Consider the following 18,317-nt stretch of genomic DNA (forward strand, 5'->3'; position numbering starts at 1 on the left):
GCTTTATTAAGTCTAGAGTCAACACAGCATCTACCAGGAGAGTTTAGTGCACTTCATGCTTCCTTCAGCAGAAAAACTTTTTGGAGATGCTGACTTTATTTTCCAGCAGGACATGGCACCTGCCCACACTGCCATAAGAACCAAAACCTGGTTCAATGACCAAGGATTACTGTGCTTGATTGGCCAGCAAACTCTCCTGACCTGAACTTCGTAGAAAATCTATGGGGCATTGCCAAGAAAAAGATGAGACACATAAGACCGAGCAATGCAGAAGAGCTGAAAGCCGCTATTGAAGCATCCTGGTCCTCCATTTCACCCCAGCAAAGCCACAGCCTGGTAACATCCATGCCACACCGCACTGATTAAGTATTCATATGCATGACTATACTCTTCAGATGGTCACCATTTCTGTATTCACCCCCCCCCAAAAATAGATTTAATGTAATATTCTAACTTTCTGAGCTATAAGCTCTAAGCAATATTCATCAAAATTAAAATGAATAAATGCATGAAATATCCCACTTTGCATATAATGAGTCTATATATTAGTTTCCCTTTTTAAGTTGTATGAGTGAAATTAAGTTTTGAGTGAAATTCCTGTGTTTTGAGTTTCATCTGTACGAGACCGAGACCTGCGGAGAAGATAGAATCACATATCAGACAACAAGGGAAAACATTCCCATCTCAAAGATCCAGCAGCTGGTCTCCTCAGCTCCCAGATGTTTGCGAAGAGGGGATGCTATGAGATATTGAATTAAATTAAAACTAAATAGTAAAATGTGTTTAATTACATTTTCCAAGTATCCCGACCTTTTTGTAACCGGGATTGTAATGCAACATATAAACATTAAATACTGTAAAATGAACAAAAACTCCCACTGACAATTTGACAGTGCTGAATTCTTTAATTAACTTTTACAGGTTTGACAATTTATTCCAAGGTTCTTAATGGTGAACACATTCACGAAGCACAGCTACCAGAAACTACAAACAGTCCAGTTTGTCAAATGTACACGAGTTTAGAAGAAACATTTGATACTGGCTTCAGCATGTTCACACCAGTACCACAACAGCTGGGGTGATGACATATCTTCTGTTTTTAACTATTTTTTTAAAGACACATTTAATTCTAGGGTTGAGAAGAACAATGGTCATTTATAATGTCTATGTCATATCATACAACCGACACTCCTCAATGTGAAACATGGAGAATGACGCAATGGCATTTTCTCCTGTTTGAGTGCCCACAAGAAGCCCGGGGAACAAACCACCACAGCAGCTCTGCTCAACAACATAAGGATGAATATGTTTTATTTTTTATTTCTTCTTCTCTAAAACGAGGCCTTCCTTCCTACTGTCACCTGTCGACCCGGTCTGAACGCCATCTGTAACTTTAATTCATGTTAAGAGCTATTGTGCAAGAGGGCTATGGGCAAATGTTGCCTAAAAATATAAAAAAAAAAAATCAGAGAAAAGAAAAAAATTTCAGGTGAAAAGTTTTTCTTTTTAGAGTCCATACCCATCTGTTATTTATCAGCCTTCCTCTGCAGCATAAAAAAAAGTGCATTCTGGCTAAGGAATAAACAGCATAACCCATCTGTGACACCAGCTGTAGGACAGGAGGAGGCGTTATCAATACAAAATGATCTAATTTAAACAAATTATATCCATTTAAAGTGGGAAAATACTGCACTGACAACACAACATACCACAATGCTGATGATGTAAGTCATTCAGATAGCAAAAAAAAAAAAAAAAATTAGATAAGGCTTTGTCTACAGTGTGCAGCTAAAATCTTGAAACGCTTAAACATTCATGTGGTTGATTAACTCCTACAGTGATCATCCTTCTTGTTACAGCTTGCAGATATGTTCGCTTTACACAAGCCATACGTTACACTACATACAAATACAATAATTCAACAAAAGGCTGTTAAAATGTGGTCCCAGTGAGAGCAGATGGATGTCAAGGTGCCACAAATAATTTAAACAAATCCACTTGAACTCTGAGTGACATTTAACAAGAAACTTCATTGATAAATTTTCTTTCATATGTAGCTGCGTGCTCTCAGTAATTGATATTTTTATGGCTCGTGTTTTTTTCTGCAGTCATCCAGACTGATCGCAAAAATAAAGTCCAGTTCTGTTCACACAGAAAACACTCCTTCAAATTGAAATACAAAAAGGTACCTGGGGAATTATTAAGTTTACATGAAAAACCTCTTTAATACAAAGGGTACAACAGGAAGTAAAGAAAAAAGTGCTAAACAGGAGATGGTGTTATGGAGACAGAGGCGTCTTTGTGACAACATGGGCAGATTACCAGTAACTTGTCAAACTACTTCACTCAACTGAGGCTTTGTCTTTCTTTTAAAATGGCGACATGCAGGCTGATGTCTTTGGCTGGTGATGCTCGATAAGCCAGGTCCATGCAGGTTAAGTAAGTGCAGCAGCAGCAGCAATGCATGCTCTAAGGTTTAAACAACGCTGTAACTGCACCGGCTGAGCTGAAAGCAAGCACCAAATATTTTCTAGATATCCAAAAAAACAAAAGAGAAAAAAAAAACCTCAGTCATTAACAGGTAACAACTGGATTAATCATAACTTGTTGGTTTTTGATAATAAAGCCCACATTGAGCCACAAGACAGGAAGGCATGGGGTGGAGGAGATGTGTAAAACATCATCCCACAGAGCTGTGCTAGTGTTGCTGCAGGAAAAACAGCAGGCAAAATCTAAAGCCGAATAAATGTCAGGCAATCTCTTAAGTTTAGAAATATCTTTGCCATCCATTCTGCTCAAGAACACATCTTTACAATAAACATTACCTTAAAAAAAACAAAACAAAAAAAAGACAATACTGAAATAAATAAAGACACAATGATAATGGTGAAACATTTTTCTAGGCTCTGACCAGAAGCAAAGCAGAGAGAGAAATAAGCAGAGTGTTAAGTTGTGCATCCAGATTTGTGACTGCACTGTGATGTTCATGGATGAGTAAAGATCTCTGTGTTTCCTCTCGGCTCTGGTCACAGCTGTAAACGGTAAAGATTGTAGCAGGTTAACCCCCCCTCGGTGGCAGAGTTTCAACCTCGTATCTTCAAAACCTCTCCTCTCCTAAACCTGCGCTACACTTCATCTGCCAGGAATGCATGATAGAGCGATGTCTCTAAGACTTTGCCAATAATTATCTCTGCTGAAACTTGTTAAACTACACGATATAATTTACCTAATATTGACATAAATAGCCATACAGTGCAACTAAAGCTTTACAACATTGTTCATCTTGGGAAGTGTGTGGTCCCATCCTTCAATCTGCAATAAAACTCACTAATCTTAAAAAGGGAGGGCGGGAACTTAACTAAGTGCAATAAATAAAATACAGGATATATATTATTCATATTTGTATAGATTTATTTATATATAAATAATATATTACAGATGATGAGTTTTGTCTTGACTGTGCTCAGAGCTTAACAATAACATACAGGATGAAGTCTGGTCTGTTTACTTTATGTTGGGTGGGCAGAAAGCCAACATACGCTCGTTTTCACTCCGCTTTCTTTGCAGCATGACTCATCCAACACAAGACTACAGCCTGTCAAATTACTGCTCGCTGTGAGGTCTCAATGCCTCTTTAAGGCATCTTCTATCAATGCATTTTCATTGGAGGACCAGACGACAACAACAGCTACCTTAAACTTTACTGAGAACACAGAGGAAGGATCAGAGGTGACCAAGGTTGCGAGCGCTAGGACAGAGCCAGGTGCTGACAAAACACAAGCGCTGGTGGCGTTGATCTGATCCTGTGGCTTCTCTAAGGGGCAGGCGTTTGTACAAGCAGTAGATGGTGGCTGGTGTCTTAAATATAAATTTCAAGCAGCGTCAGCAGCTGTGTGTCTTTGAGAGAAAGTGCACAATTTTATTTATTTTATTTAAATTGTTCAAACTGATTTATTGTACATCTATTTTTTTGTATTTATTTCTATTTTGTGTAGTGGAAGTCATGTGGCTCGTAGTTTCAGCTGTGGCTGTTGTGGGGCTCAGAGTGGACTTTTACACGCGGGTCAGGAAGGCCAGGTTAAGGGAGCTGGGGAGCTGGATGGTTTCCAGGGCGAGGGAGGAGGGATTAAATGGGAAGGTAACTGGATAGATCATCTTTGTGTCCATCAGCAACTGGGGACTCTCACAACGGTCACGCAAGCGAGTCTGAAAGAAGACAAATTCAAATTTATATTAATATACAGAAAAAAAGGAGGCAGTTTAAATTATGGAGACAAGTTAAAGCTGTGGCAGTTTTACATTGAACTTAGATTTTCCTTCAGCCATTAACAGCTTTTAATTAGTGTCCGTGGGTGGGATCTGTGGGATATCGAGAGTTTTTTTTTTTTTTTTATCTAAAATGCCCTTAATACCAAAGCCAAACTGTGTTGGTAAAATATACTAACTGCAATAATTTGAAGGAATATAAAAAAGACATTTGTTCCAGTCAACATTCATTATATCCATGGTTTTTTTATTATTGCATGATGCAGCTGCAGTGACCTGCTGAAACATGCAGTACTGTAATTTAGCAAAATGTTGCAGCTTCTGATGGTAGAAAAGTACACTAAGAACCATAAATAAAACAAAATGGTCTTTTTTATATAAATGATGGGCAATTAAGATCCAGCAATTCTATGGTTGTAATATGAAAGCATTTGTGTATACTGAAAAGTCCCTGGTAAAACACAGGTAGCTGAAATTTCTTCTACAATTTGAGAAACATTTGTCTTTCAATTCATCATGCAGGTATAAATCATGTCAGTGTGTTGCATAGAAACGTGTGGATGAATTACCTGTATGGTTCGTATGAAAGCAACCGATACTCTCTCCTCAAACTCATTGACTGGAGTGTAAAGATTTAAAACCTTTACAATCTAAAAGAGACAGAAAACAAACAAGACAAAAGATCTTAAACCTGCAGTGGCTATTTGTCTAGCTTCTAGACAGACTGAGGCTGACAATAAATAATTTAAATAGTGCTTTTTCTGTAATTTGGCATAGTGAATGTCAGGAGAGTTTACCTGAGCTGTGGTGAGGGCCAGGCACATGGAGCAGATGGCTTCTGCATCCTCATCAGTTTTTTTCTTCACCTGCAGCAGCTGAGCGGCCTGAATCAGAGGCTCCAGTGTCTCTTTGGCTCCACAGGACATCAGGCCTTTGTCTCTGAGCCACTCCTCCAGCTGGCTCACATTGTACCTGAAGACAAACATCGTTAGTTATATAATTACAGCACAAAAAAGAAATTCATCCACATTATGAAGGCAACATCTCCTACCTGATCTGCATGCCTTTGCTCCAGGAGCACATGTCCTTGCGTAGCAGCAGGTTGTTGAGGGTGACGGCTCCGATGATGTAAAACTGCTGCTTCACCACCTGCTTGATGAGCTCGGGGTCGGTGCCGTGCTGGCACATGGTGGAGTGGAAGGCGCTGAGCTGTCGCAGGATGGAGTCCAGGGTGTAAGTGCCCTCATCAGCAATGCTGGACGTGCGCTTACGGAGACCCGTGGGCTTCACTCCGGACACGCCCTGGATGGTTTCATGCTCCAACATGCCAGATACTGCGGGGGAACACACACACACACATTTAGCAACTGGGTACACATAAAACAAAGCGTATTGCTTATCATAAACACTAGCAGTAATGCTATTGTAGCATCAACTCAAAAGGGTAACATGAACTCAGATGTGAGCATGTACACACCTATCATGGGCTGGAGGATGTTCTCCATGCATTTGATCAGCTGCTGGTAGATCTGGATGGCCAAGTCACTGATGACTTGTCTGTATTCTGTGAGGTCGAAGTTATTCAGACAGTGTTCATTCTGCCTCGATGTGTTGTGCCTCATAAAGGCCTGAAACACACACAAAGATCTGTTTTAAAACTACATGTCCAAGAATTTATAATGAACACCAACATATAACGTCACTGTCCACCCCAAAAAGTCAACTTAAGACAAATCAACATTTAATTACATGTTACACAATTGGGAATCTAAATCAAAACTATATTTAATAGTATTATATAAAACCCTAAAGCATTAAGGCGGTTTAAATTTTAGGTTGTTATGCATCAATAACAACAAAAAGTAAAAACTAATACTTATTACACTCACTAGGAAAATGAACCACATTCATAGATGTGTGTGTATGTTTTGTGTGCTGGTGTGTGGATGTCACCTCGTCTCCGCTGTATTGTTTCAAACAGTGCAAGAAGCGGCAGGTGTTGGACAGCCAGAAAGAGACGGTCTCAAAGTCGTCTCCTCGTTTCTAAAGGAGGATTCAAACCAAATGACTCAATCTGCTGATTCTTGACGTACACTTTTGTTCTTCTATGACTTCTTCCAATTCAACAGAGACATACCTTCAGGATCTTCTTAATGCTGTTGATGGTTGACGTGAGTAGAGTGCGGACCTTCTGGTCATCATTGACATAGTCTGCATGTCTCAGACACATGAACAGGATGTAGGCGGGCAGACCTGGGATCAGATTCACGGCAACACCACGAGGCTTCAGGTCTGGAAAAACAGGACAAGTAATGGGCTTATTTTTCAGATGTTCATTAACTTTCAGCCCTTCATTTTGAACTTGGCTTCATATTATAAGTTGTGTTCATTTTATATCCAATTCTTTTTATGGACATCTTCATCAAACAGGTCCTTAAAAGCCTCCTCTTGCTGTGATTTGCCACTTCTTACCTAAGATGAGATTCTTAACCAGTTTGATTTCATCCTCCTTCTTGTACTCCAGCATCCCCTGGAAGTCCTTCTCCCTGCGGGGGATGTTGACAGGGTGGATGGGTTCGTCCACCATCTGTCCTGGAGATGTTTGACCCTCAGTTTGACCCGCTGAGAAACACATAACAGTCAGCTAATATAGAGCACAAAAATGGATATCGTCAATTCGTCAAAACTCCTGAGCTACATCCAGTTGTATTCACCTCCCATCTCTCCAATCCTTTTGGAATAAACTTTCAGCTGCTTCTTGAGTTTGCGGATTGTTCTGTCCTGCTTCTCCAGCTGCTCCATTAGATCCTAAAAGCAGACAGTAGGATAGAGTAATGGTGAGGAACAGGAGGACAGAGAATAGTGAGGTTTGTTCTGACTCTAGTTGTGTTACTCGGTCGCCCTCTAGTGTTAAAAACAAGTCATTTAAACTGTTGCAGCTCAACATCTCAGATACAGGAGGGCAAGAAGATAAAGAACCTGAATATTTAGGAGAAATACAATGCTCTTATTAAAATATTACATACAGGAAAAGCTTCTGAAGAAGAGGCTGAAAAATATCCTACATTCTTTAAGCCATGTCTTTGAAAGTTAAACACAGAAAGAGGGGGCGATTTGAAACCAGCATCAGTGCTGACTGAGGAAGAAAGACTGCAGGACTCACTGGCTGTTAAGAGAAAACAGTGCAGCATTGCTTTGCTGTGTGTTAGTGCTGGTGTGGAGAGTTAAAGCAACACTCAGCGATAATTCAATCAGAACACACAAACCTCAGTTAGTTCTCACACACATGCGAGCACACGCGCAAACACGCAATCTCTACATACAACCATCCGTCGTAAAATGGTGACTCGGGCCTCTCTGGATGCTGTGGGGTCGTCAAGATCCTGTTAGGCGACACATCCACACATAGTGAGCTTTTGTGTTTATCTATGTGCAGCCAACTTGAGAATGAAACTACAGATCCAAACAGATCGAATGCCAAAACCCAGACTTTACTAGTGTACATCTAGGATGAGGGTGTCAGAGCATGTAATAATTCATTTTTATTTTACATATTTACTGTTAGTACACTGCATTTATGATTTCTAACGAAGTGTGACAGCTTACATTGAAGCTTATTACTTGAAAAAGCATTAAAGTGTGTGTGTTAATGAAGTAGAGTTAAGGTTTTAGAGATGTTTATTCCTTTTTTCTGTATTTCCTTGTATATACAATTAGAAAAAGAAGGGACAAAGGATATGAGCTCCTCTTTCATGCTCTAGATTATTTTCTTTTTTCTAGTCTATTTTGGGCCTATCATTGTGCAGACCTTGTTTCTCTGAAGTACGACAATAATCACTAAATTTGTCAAATCTGAATTTGCTCTTGATGTTTAATATTTAAACATTAATAGATGGATGTAACTGCAGGCAAGTAGCAAATGTGATTAGAGGGTGTTATGACTGAGGCTAAAATAAAAAGGCCTCAGCAGTCGAGTGCTGGCGTTTGATTCTCGGCTGACCGAACATTTGCTTCACACTCATGACCAAACTCTTTTCCCCATGTTTTCTGAATATTCACTGGAACATCTAATGTCTAAATTTCCCAAAAAACTGAAAAGAAAACTAAACAACCTGAAGATAAAGTTCCTTTCTTTTCTCAGCCTGCGTGTATCCGTGTGAATGTGTGCAATACGGCGTACCAGGTTCTCGTTGGTGAGCCGGGTGATCTCGTGCTGCAGACTGGCTTCGATGCGAGCCTCTGGAGGCAGCTGGAGGTTTTGAGCCAGGAGCTGCTGCTGCCGGTTGTTCTCCTCTTTGACATTTTGCAGTTCGCCACGCAATGACTCCACCTCACTGTCATAAGTTCTCCGCTGACTCTGCAGCTGGTGCTCCAGTAACCTGAGGCGAAGAGGGGGAAGAGAAAGGAGAGAAAATTAGCATCAGAATATGAGAGATACAGGGAGATAGTGTGGAGAGACTAGGAGAGGTTGTGCTTTCCACCAGAGCGTGGCAATGCAGGACAGCAGAAACATGCTCTGCTAAAACTACCAGTCCAGCCTCTCTGAATAAATAAAGCCGTTCTGCAGAGTCATTAACTCCACATCTGCCTGATTTTTCTTATTGAACAGGAAAAACAAGCCAAATCAGCCATCAGGTCAGACTGAGACAGAGCACGTAGATGTTCACTTCCATTCAGTAAAACATGCAGCATTCAGTCATTTTTCTAATAACTACAGCATTAGAAAGTACACTATATATCCATTAAGTAGGAGCTATTTTTGCCCAAAAAATAATTTTAAAATAAACTGTATATCCCTCTCGTTCCCTTTCCCATTAATATCTATACACTAACATGTCAAAAATAGTTAAAAACTATTTCCACTCATTGTCTTTCCAGCATTACACCTTTCTACAATTGCAAAGACCTGCATGCACAAGACACACTAAATAGCAGCCCTTTCCTAGAAAGAAAGCTCCATGATGCTGACAGAAGTCTCAAACTCCACAGGGAACCAACAATTGCTCATTTGAATTATTTTCAAGTAATTTGAAAAAGAAAAAAAAAAGGTTAAGAAAATGTTAAAAGCCAAAGCACCAAATGCAACAGATTTGAGTCTTTGATTGTCTTTGCCATTAATATCAGAAGTACAGCGTATACTAGTCGCAGCTGTATACTGCTACAAAGCCTGCAGCATTAAACAGGATTCCTTTAAACAAAGTAGTAAAAGAATGAAGACCCAATCTGCTAAATAAAAAACGCCTCAATTAAAAGACTAGATATAAAACTGGAGCTTTTTTTTATGGTTTACAACCCTATAGAGTACAGTGTGAGTGTATGGCAAAAACAAGATTTAAAATATACTCAATGTATCAAACCAAACAAACATTATTGAGAGAGAAAACTTTTAAGAGTTAGAAAAGTGAGGAAAGAAAAGCAGCAAACATCTCTCCCCCTGTGAAGAGCCAAACACATCATGCTCTAAAACCACCATGTGTTTGAAACTCAGTTACACCTGAGGGTCTCCTTTAAGCCCTGATTAACCAGCCACAGCTCCCCGTCCTCATTCAGCTTATGGAAGTCTGGAGCAACGGTTCTGACCGACAAACAACACAAAGGGACATGAACAACATGATGAAGGAAAAATGTGAGATGGATGGATGAGTGGGTGGCAGAGATGTGTGCAGGATGACACGAACAACTTTGTCTTTTCTCCACCTGAGGTGTGCAATTAATTCTTCACGACTGACTCAACATCTCCATTAATGCCGATACCAGCTGATTAAGGATTCATTTGGCTAATCCATGTGGCAGTGGTATAACAGTCTTCTGTATGTGTATCTGGCAGTACTGCACTTTATTATTATTTAATGCAATTAGTGTGGCAACAAAGAAGATGACAAGCCACATAAGAAGCAGCTTTAGAGAAACAGAGGGATTAGCAAAGTGATGCATGTAGGACTTTTAGGGAAGCTTTGCCGTTTTACTTCTCGAAATTTTAGCATGTAGTGTTTTTCCCCCCATTATCTAAAGTATAGCCTTTCTGCATCAGCCACAACATTACAACCACTTACAGGTGAATAACAATGATCCTATTATAACAATTTGGCTAACATTAATAAGGATATTTCTTACCATGCCTAACACCGGTGCACACTCTGCCGCAAAGTCTGAAGAGGTTTATTTCAAAACAAAACGCTATCTTTCTCTAAACTTGACCAAAAATTTAAAGCAGCACTTCTGAATGAAGGCATAACAAAGGCAAATTTGGCATCTGTCTTGCATCCTGTCTCGTCTGAGCTCTCTTGAAGGAGTAAAAGCCAATCTGATGTTAACTTCTCTCTTATGTCTTGCCCTGTCACCTTCTCTCCTTTTTCTTGCTTCCTCTGATAATGTCCTCCTGGGTTTCTTTGCTAAATCAGCCATATTGTGTATTAATAATGGCTAATGTGTTAATATCCAGTTCCTGGCATGTGACACTGTGAACTAAAGCAAAATGCAGCCATCACATGATGCTCTGGGCTGGAAAAAAAAAAAAGTTGTCATCTCAGCCTTGGGATGCTGTGGAACAATGACGGCTCCAAGAATGTGCATAGTGAATGCCAGTGTGTCATCAAAATGAGCCAGAAGTACAGAGTTTAAAGGTCAGAATCTTAAGCAGTGTTGCTTTAATGTTGTGGCTGTTCATGTGTTGTTGGGCACCTCACTAGTGTAAATATGCATTACACTGAGAGCCAGTGAGATGGCTGAAACATGGGGTAAATTTGATGAGAACCTTTTTCTTTTAAATGTGTATCATCATAGTCTTCCTTAAAAGTGTGCAGTGCATCTCTGCTTTAACATAAACATAATTAAAACCAGAGCGGACAATTTCATGCAGTGTTAATGCCAAAGTCATTCCATGAAGCTGAGATGGGAGATCTTTCACAACCACTCCTAAACTACAGTCAGCATGAGTCAAAACTTAGTTTGGATTCCCTGTAGCAAACATTTCCATGCTCATATACCAACAAAAAAGCTGTTCTAACTACTGGGCTGAAAATACAGAGATTATGGCCATCTCAAGTCCAGAGCTGTTGAATCCAATGAAAACATTCATTAACTTTTTTCAGAGGCAAAAGAGAAACTCTACAGTCGCCTTCAATCTGAGGCAATCTGCTTATTCTTTCCAAATAATGTAACCCAGGCAAATTGTACAAATATTTTAACGTCTCTCAAAAGCCATATAAAAATTTTTGATGTCACTGAATACTGTTAAACATACAGTCCATCCTTGCCGATTAGAACTAAACTTAAGCAAGAGCTGTTATGCTATTTGTCATGCGGTAGGGGCAAAACATGTCACCCAGCATGGCTCGGGCTTTACCCAGATCAACAGTGTGAAAACCGCTGTTTTAGCCTCAGTGTCATCGGTCACTGACAACTTTTTCACCCCTGCTCAGCGACAGCGTGGCCATGCATGCTCTGCTCCATGATGCATGGGCCACGTCTCATTGTTACCTCAGCTGACTCAGGAGATCACTGACGTCCAGCTGCTGACGCATGAACCTGGGAGATCTGACAGGACACACAGGTGTACATACAATGCTCACACATACATTGTATTTACTATGGAACTTGAGCTTAATAACATTAAAGGACATGAGCAAGCGTTAATGAGACATGGTGTGAAGGATCGTCACTGAAGACCCAGAGAAAAGAAGAAAAAATGGCTGTAAGAGTGTACCTGTTGGTGTCTTTGAGGCCAACATAGGCTTGCTTTATTTCATCAGTGTCTTTCAGTTTGTTCACATCATCAGCAAACACCGAAGGCTCTGTCATGGTCTCCTGAAAATGAGACACAGAAGAGAAGACAATGCCAGAAATTAAGACAAAGAAAGGATTAAAAACTCACATGATTAAGCTGGAACCAAACTTCTAAAACTGCATGTGCAGATGCATCATGCACCATTGTGCACCTTACAGTAACACATTTAGTAACACGACTGAATTCTATTAATATGATCACTCATGCTTTAATACAAATCTATATTGTCCACAAGCTGCAGTGTCAACTTTGTGAGTACTTTAGTTAGTGGTAAATCCATCACTGGGGTCTGAAAATGATCATGGGGTCAGAAGAAGAGAGGCTGCTGTAAGCTGACCACAGAGCAGAAGCTCCATGAAGTGAAACAAAGAGCTCACACAGCCACACAAAGGATGACACAGATGAAAAAGTAAATCTAAATCCTACTAAGAACTGAATGTAAGGCTTCTTTAAGTGTTTCCTGTTAAAGCTCTGTTTACATGTTTTAGAAATATTTTTTGTTGGGGTCCAGCACTTGATCTGTGCCTGACACTTGATGTAAGTTCAGAGGGAAGGTTCCCCCAATAAATGATTCTACGCTCTCCTTTAAAAACACTAATTTCATTGCCTTCTTTCCCTCCAACTGATTTCTTCACTTAAACTGAATTAGCAGCCTCCCTCATTTCCCAGAAAACAAAAGTTAACTTGTTTCAGCAAGTGGAGCAGGTAATGGAAAATTAGTGGTTACAGAGGAGCTGAACCACATTTTTTTCCATTAAAAGAAAAACATGAGGCCTCTTAACACCTTTTTAATGGACTCGCAGAACCAAACACCTTCTACTTTTAGTAACACGGGGAGTTAGTGTCAGTACTACAGGTAAAGCTGTTGTGGAGTTTTAATTATTTTAGAGCTATACAGTTAAATAAATAAATAGTGAAACTAAGTACCGCACCAACCTACTAAATAAATCAATGACAAATCATCAGTATGCTTTCATTCAGAGCTAACCCAGGCTAGAGGTTAAAGCTCAACTGGGCCATTTAATTAGAGTTTAGCTTGTCTGTGTGTGCTAGCAGGGGATGAATTCATTTATTGATTAAAGCATGTCAGACTCAGCTCTGACAGGCTGTGATGTGCCCCCTTTCAGCTTGTTAATAATTATTTTGTTGAGCGATTAAACAATGGACCAAAAAAAGAAAACAACTTGCTAGTAACAACTTTTTTCAATATCAAACAGTAAGATGAAAATCTTTACAGTTTTGTACATGTCATGTACATGCTGCATGCTTTATAATAATAATAATAATAATAATAATTTCTTCTTATTATTATTAATACCACCTTTTTTAACAACTGAAAAGGCCTGAAAATAACTTTTGTGGTTATTCTCTGTTGATACCAGCTTTTTATTTTATGTACTGGCTTTTCTGTTATTTCCAGGTTAAAAGTCATGATGGGGACTGTGGAGCATGTGCAGGGTTGCAACATTTCAGCTCCCATCAGCATTGTTAGTTTGATTTTAACTAATTTGATTTCAGTGGGTTTAACATGTTTACATGCATTTTAAAAGTCCTGTTTAGTCAGTTTAAGGATAAAATAATTTATCCTTTCTTCCATTATGTGAATGTACACGTATCAAAAGTTTTTTCCTGGTTTAGATGTCTTGCTTAAGGACATGTTACACACAGAACAGAGCAGGATGTAAAAAAAAACAAAAAAAACAACAACTCATGGATGAGGCAATTTTTCAACTGTACCTTCTCATCCTGTGGGAACGCATGAATGGAGGAGGGAAGGTGGAGACAGGATAGTTAGACACACTGCTGGGACAGTGAAATCATTGGCAGCAGATAGTGACAATGATCTACTGCATGATTTTAGTTCAAGTCTCAGTAAAATTATCTTTGGTCTATCCTTTGTCTTTTAATAAATGCATGGAAGTAATCAATGAGTACTATTACCCATGAAAACTTAACCATAACTGAATAAACCAGAATTTCTTGCTAAACAGAAAAAAAACTCTCAGGGATGGAAAGATTTCTGCATTTTTGGGATTGCTTGCTAAAAACCACAACATGATGCAAGTCAAACAACATACAAATGTAAGAAGGTGGAAGAAAGCAAGCGCTGCACCATCCTTCAACCTGCAGCTTTCAAGTTATGAGTCCCTTGCAAACAAGTACATGCAAACAAATAGACCACTTCCTGGATTTCTCCATTTAGAGACATAAGACAAAGGAGATGAAATGTCTCTACCTTGTGATGCATAGCCTCCTTCTGGCTGACCAGCTGGGAGCGCAGGATCAGCACCTCCTCTTTGCGTACTTCCAGTTCTTCACAGGAAGCATTGAGCTGGTCCAGAAGCACCTTGTAAGCTGGCGAGCCAGGTGCCCCGGCACCTGTAGCTGCATTTCCCAGCAGGCTTTGCCTCATTTCTGCCAGGTCATGTCTCAGCTTCTTGTTCTCTGACTCTAGCTCTTGACGCTGAGAGGTGAAAGAATTCAGTGTCAGATGGTATCAACCATAAACATCTAATGTATGGAGGATAGATTTTCATATGAGTTCCCTCTTGTTTGACTCTTTACCTTCAAAGACTCGTATTCCAGCTCTGCTCCACGAGCCTTTCTAAACTCTGCATTATCCTGAAACATGAAGGAAAACAGCATGATACATGAAGGGATGAGTTGGACTGAGATAAAGCCTAAGATACACAAAGCAGCACTGACAGGGATGGTCTCACCAGGGCAGCACAACTTTTCTATTTTCTATTATGTTTTATCTGAAATGTTCCTTTGAGGTGCTGATCATGTGTAACTGTATGCTTGCAAACCTGTTCCTGGGTGTGTGTGTGTATATATACACACACACACACACACACACACACACACACACACACACATATATATATATATATATATATATATATATATACATATACATATATACACACAGAGATATACAGAGTAGAGAATGCCAAGAGTGTGCAAAGCAGTAATCAAAGCAAAAGGTGGCTACTTTGAAGAACCTAGAATATGACATATTTTCAGTTGTTTCACACTTTTTGGTTATGTACTATACTTCCACATGTGTTAATTCATAGTTTGGATGCCTTCAATGTGAATCTACAATGTTCATAGTCATGAAAATAAAGAAAACTCTTTGAATGAGAAGGTGTGTCCAAACTTTTGGTCTGTACTGTATATATATATATAGACAACATGACCGTACCCTGGCTCTAGCCCGCTGGAACTGGTCTTCTTTGTTTTCCAGCTCGTTGCGCAGCGACTGCTTTTCTTGCTCCAGTTCTGTTACACGTTTCTGCAGCTTGAGAGTCAGTGAGGTGTCCATTCCTCGTGTGACATCCTGTGTGATGAAGAGATATTAGGACACACCCTACATACTTTGTAAAATTTTAATCAAAGACATAGTTCCCATGATAAGAATACAGTTAATAGATTTTTTTGTTAATGAATATGACTTTTCTTAAAGACAATTCCTTACTTCTCCGGCACGGGAACCGTCCTCCAATTCGGCGTACTCTGAGTTGTAGGTGTACTCTGATTCGTTGCTGCTGTGGGTGGAGTCTGTTCTCCTGTGGCCAGGCTTGGAGACGTTCTGCAAACACAAGAACATTGAGAAACAACACACTCATGTTGTCTTTCGGACTTAAAGTGCAGGTTGCGTGTGCTTCTCACCGAGGAAAGAGCCATCTCCTCCTTTAGGTCGTCGTATTTCTCTTCCAGGCGAAGATGCTCTGTCAACAGATTCTGATAGCGAGAGCGCTCCTCGTTCAGATCCGTCTCCAGCTGCTGAGTCTCCGCAGCGATCGCACGAGCCATTTTCTCTGCCAGGAGAACATAAAAGGACACGTTAATACCGCAAGTATTGTTTAGTTATTTTGCTTCATTCAGCATGTCTGGATCAAAGTAATGACGCTGCAGGATGTAATTTAGACGTGTGCAGAAACACATACCTGTCATCTGCTGACTCTGTTCCTGAATCAACCTGTTCAAATCTTCCTTCTCCGTCTTCAGTAAGCCATTCTGATCCTTCAGCTCGGACACCATCTAGACACACATATCTTCTGTAAAGCTGCTGACAGTAACGATCTTGAATAAAACTGAATAAAAAAGATTACACTTGTCTTGCATAACTAAATGTGTGTAACATTTGCTTTATACAGCTAAGGTTTCTAACATGTTACTAAAGTCTCTTTAATTACAGGGCAACTGAAAACACTCGAGAACTTCATCTATTTATAAAGTCACTTCACTCATCTCCAGACGATAATCGAAAGGGAGACATCAAAGGGGAAGAAACTAGAGTTAATCACACAGCTCTAGCACATCATCTACCTCACTAACAAAACTACTCTCCTGTCCTCACCTGCCCTGGGGCAACAATGCCCTCTGAACCCATCAAAAGCTCTTTTGCCTCTGGTTCGCTTTGGCTCCTAAATCAGGGAGAAGCTGTTTTTCTCAAATGCCAAAATAAAGACTCAATACATATGGAGGAACTGTGGAAGATTCTATGAGGTATTTATCTTTGCTTTATATCTATGGGATTATTTATAGATAGTTTGGTAAAACTGAGATGGAAAAATGTTTCTGGAAAGCCAAAACACAAATAATTTACAGAGAAATATGTCTAATAAACAGTCTGAGATGTATAATATGTATAAATGTGTCCCCTGTTCACAGGTAGATGGAGGATCAGGGAAACAGATTAATGCCTTTACTAGATCCTTACTTACTTTCTCCATTTCGTCCCTGTAGGTTTGTGCCCAGTCCTCGATGGTCTTCTTCTCCTGCTGTGTGGTGCTCAGTTCTTTCTTCAGTCTCTCCAGCTCCTCCAGCAGGGACGACACCTGGCTCGCTTTTTTCTTGGCTTCTTCCTCTGCCCCACGCAGCCGGCTCAGCTCCATTCGCATCTTCTCGCTCTCTGTTGCATATGAACTCTCCAGGCCAACGAGCTTATCGCTGACTGTACGATTTTCTTTGTGCTACAAGTATAAAAGGAACCAAAAACAAACTTTAAGAATTGACCAAGAAAAACAACACGTTATAAAAGATAGGGGCAACAGCTTTGGTAAATCACCTGCTCATCGATCTTTCTTTGTAGCTGCATGATCTTGTTCTCCATGCCTTTGTTTAGCTTCTTGAAGTGCTCGACAGAGCGAGCCTCGATCTTCAGCTTCTTCAGTTCTCGCTTGGCTCTCATCCTGCGGATGCAGCACTGCAGGTAGACGATGGCCTCGAGGCAGCGCTTGTACCAGCACCTGGCCAACCATCCACGAATGTGCTTTTGAATTATTACTGCCTTATGCTCCCGCAGTAGCTGAAGACACACAGATGGTTAGAAGTCAGAGGAATAATTAGAAATAAAAAGTGGATTTTAGAGAAAATCTAATTCAAAGCCAAAAAGGAAAACATGCAAACACAAAATAAGTGTTTTTGTGCAACAGCTTTTCATGTCTTACCGCCTGGTACTTCTGGCGGGCCATGTAGGCTCTGAGGATAGTCTGCATGGCCAGAGCAGCAGCCTGCTTCTGCCTGTAGCGTTTCCTCCCCACGTACATCCTCTGGTACTTCTGGATAATGGTGGCTGCCTGAGTACGCCGCATAAACTTAGCCAAGCTGTAGAGAAAGAAAAGTTTGTTTAAGCAAAACTTTTCCTGCAAAATCTTTCAAATGCAGCAACTGAGGCAAATGACATTAAACAATTAACATGTTGCTTGACTGTACAGGTTGAACATCATGAGAGGCCACTTACCAGCGAGCCTGGTATCCCCTGGTGAACCTCTGGATGGTGATGGCAGCGCTGCGCTTGCGCAGGTACTTCTTTCGTGCCAGCCAGCAGCGGATGGTTTTCTGGATGCGGATGCATGCAGCACGCAGCTTGTCTGCCCTCAGTTTCTCCAGGTAAGCCACCTGGCCGGCCCGAAAGAAGATTTTAGTCTTACCAAACTGATATTTGTCCTGGTCCTGGAGGGGCAAAACAGAGACCAAAAATGGGTCAGTAAAATCAGAAATCTTTGACTTCTTTTAGGATTTATTTCCATGCGTCAAATGTAGATTTTTTTTTCTTAAAAAGAGAAAAAAAAAATGTTCTCCGACCTGAACTAATTTCTCCAGAACGTTCCTGCAGGTAAGCTTCTTGTCAGCGAGCACGTCTTTCTGCTTCATCAGCACTCTGTAGCGGCTGAAGAACTCCTGGTATGTCCACCTGACATGCACAAGTGTATAAAAAAAAAATGAAAGCTTTTTATTGACTTTCCCACTTTTT

At 40.3% G+C, this 18,317-nt stretch overlaps 1 protein-coding gene across 4 annotated transcripts in view; it reads right to left on the bottom strand.

Moving 5' to 3' along the window:
• Positions 1-890: 890 nt before the first annotated feature.
• The window catches only part of myo5aa (myosin VAa), a 50,971-nt gene continuing 33,544 nt past the window's right edge, over positions 891-18,317 (bottom strand). Inside the window, exons 18-42 of one of the 4 annotated variants that reach the window (XM_041985349.1) lie at positions 18,149-18,257; positions 17,805-18,016; positions 17,512-17,668; positions 17,130-17,369; positions 16,786-17,034; positions 16,006-16,099; positions 15,728-15,876; positions 15,534-15,647; positions 15,261-15,395; positions 14,618-14,674; positions 14,289-14,516; positions 13,790-13,798; positions 11,972-12,072; positions 9,761-9,841; positions 8,447-8,645; positions 7,590-7,649; positions 6,981-7,074; positions 6,739-6,888; positions 6,404-6,558; positions 6,220-6,309; positions 5,744-5,894; positions 5,318-5,600; positions 5,064-5,238; positions 4,836-4,916; positions 891-4,206 (exon numbers count right to left, since the gene is read on the bottom strand). In XM_041985349.1, coding sequence (XP_041841283.1) covers positions 4,054-4,206; positions 4,836-4,916; positions 5,064-5,238; positions 5,318-5,600; positions 5,744-5,894; positions 6,220-6,309; positions 6,404-6,558; positions 6,739-6,888; positions 6,981-7,074; positions 7,590-7,649; positions 8,447-8,645; positions 9,761-9,841; positions 11,972-12,072; positions 13,790-13,798; positions 14,289-14,516; positions 14,618-14,674; positions 15,261-15,395; positions 15,534-15,647; positions 15,728-15,876; positions 16,006-16,099; positions 16,786-17,034; positions 17,130-17,369; positions 17,512-17,668; positions 17,805-18,016; positions 18,149-18,257 — 3,526 coding nt within the window. In that variant the 3' untranslated portion in view covers positions 891-4,053. The remainder of the gene's footprint in view (positions 4,207-4,835; positions 4,917-5,063; positions 5,239-5,317; positions 5,601-5,743; positions 5,895-6,219; positions 6,310-6,403; positions 6,559-6,738; positions 6,889-6,980; positions 7,075-7,589; positions 7,650-8,446; positions 8,646-9,760; positions 9,842-11,971; positions 12,073-13,789; positions 13,799-14,288; positions 14,517-14,617; positions 14,675-15,260; positions 15,396-15,533; positions 15,648-15,727; positions 15,877-16,005; positions 16,100-16,785; positions 17,035-17,129; positions 17,370-17,511; positions 17,669-17,804; positions 18,017-18,148; positions 18,258-18,317) is intronic. The other 3 variants (XM_041985330.1, XM_041985358.1, XM_041985339.1) reach the window with 3 other exon arrangements.

Source organism: Melanotaenia boesemani, chromosome 1, assembly GCF_017639745.1.
Source record: "Melanotaenia boesemani isolate fMelBoe1 chromosome 1, fMelBoe1.pri, whole genome shotgun sequence".
In the NCBI taxonomy this organism is placed as follows: domain Eukaryota; kingdom Metazoa; phylum Chordata; class Actinopteri; order Atheriniformes; family Melanotaeniidae; genus Melanotaenia; species Melanotaenia boesemani.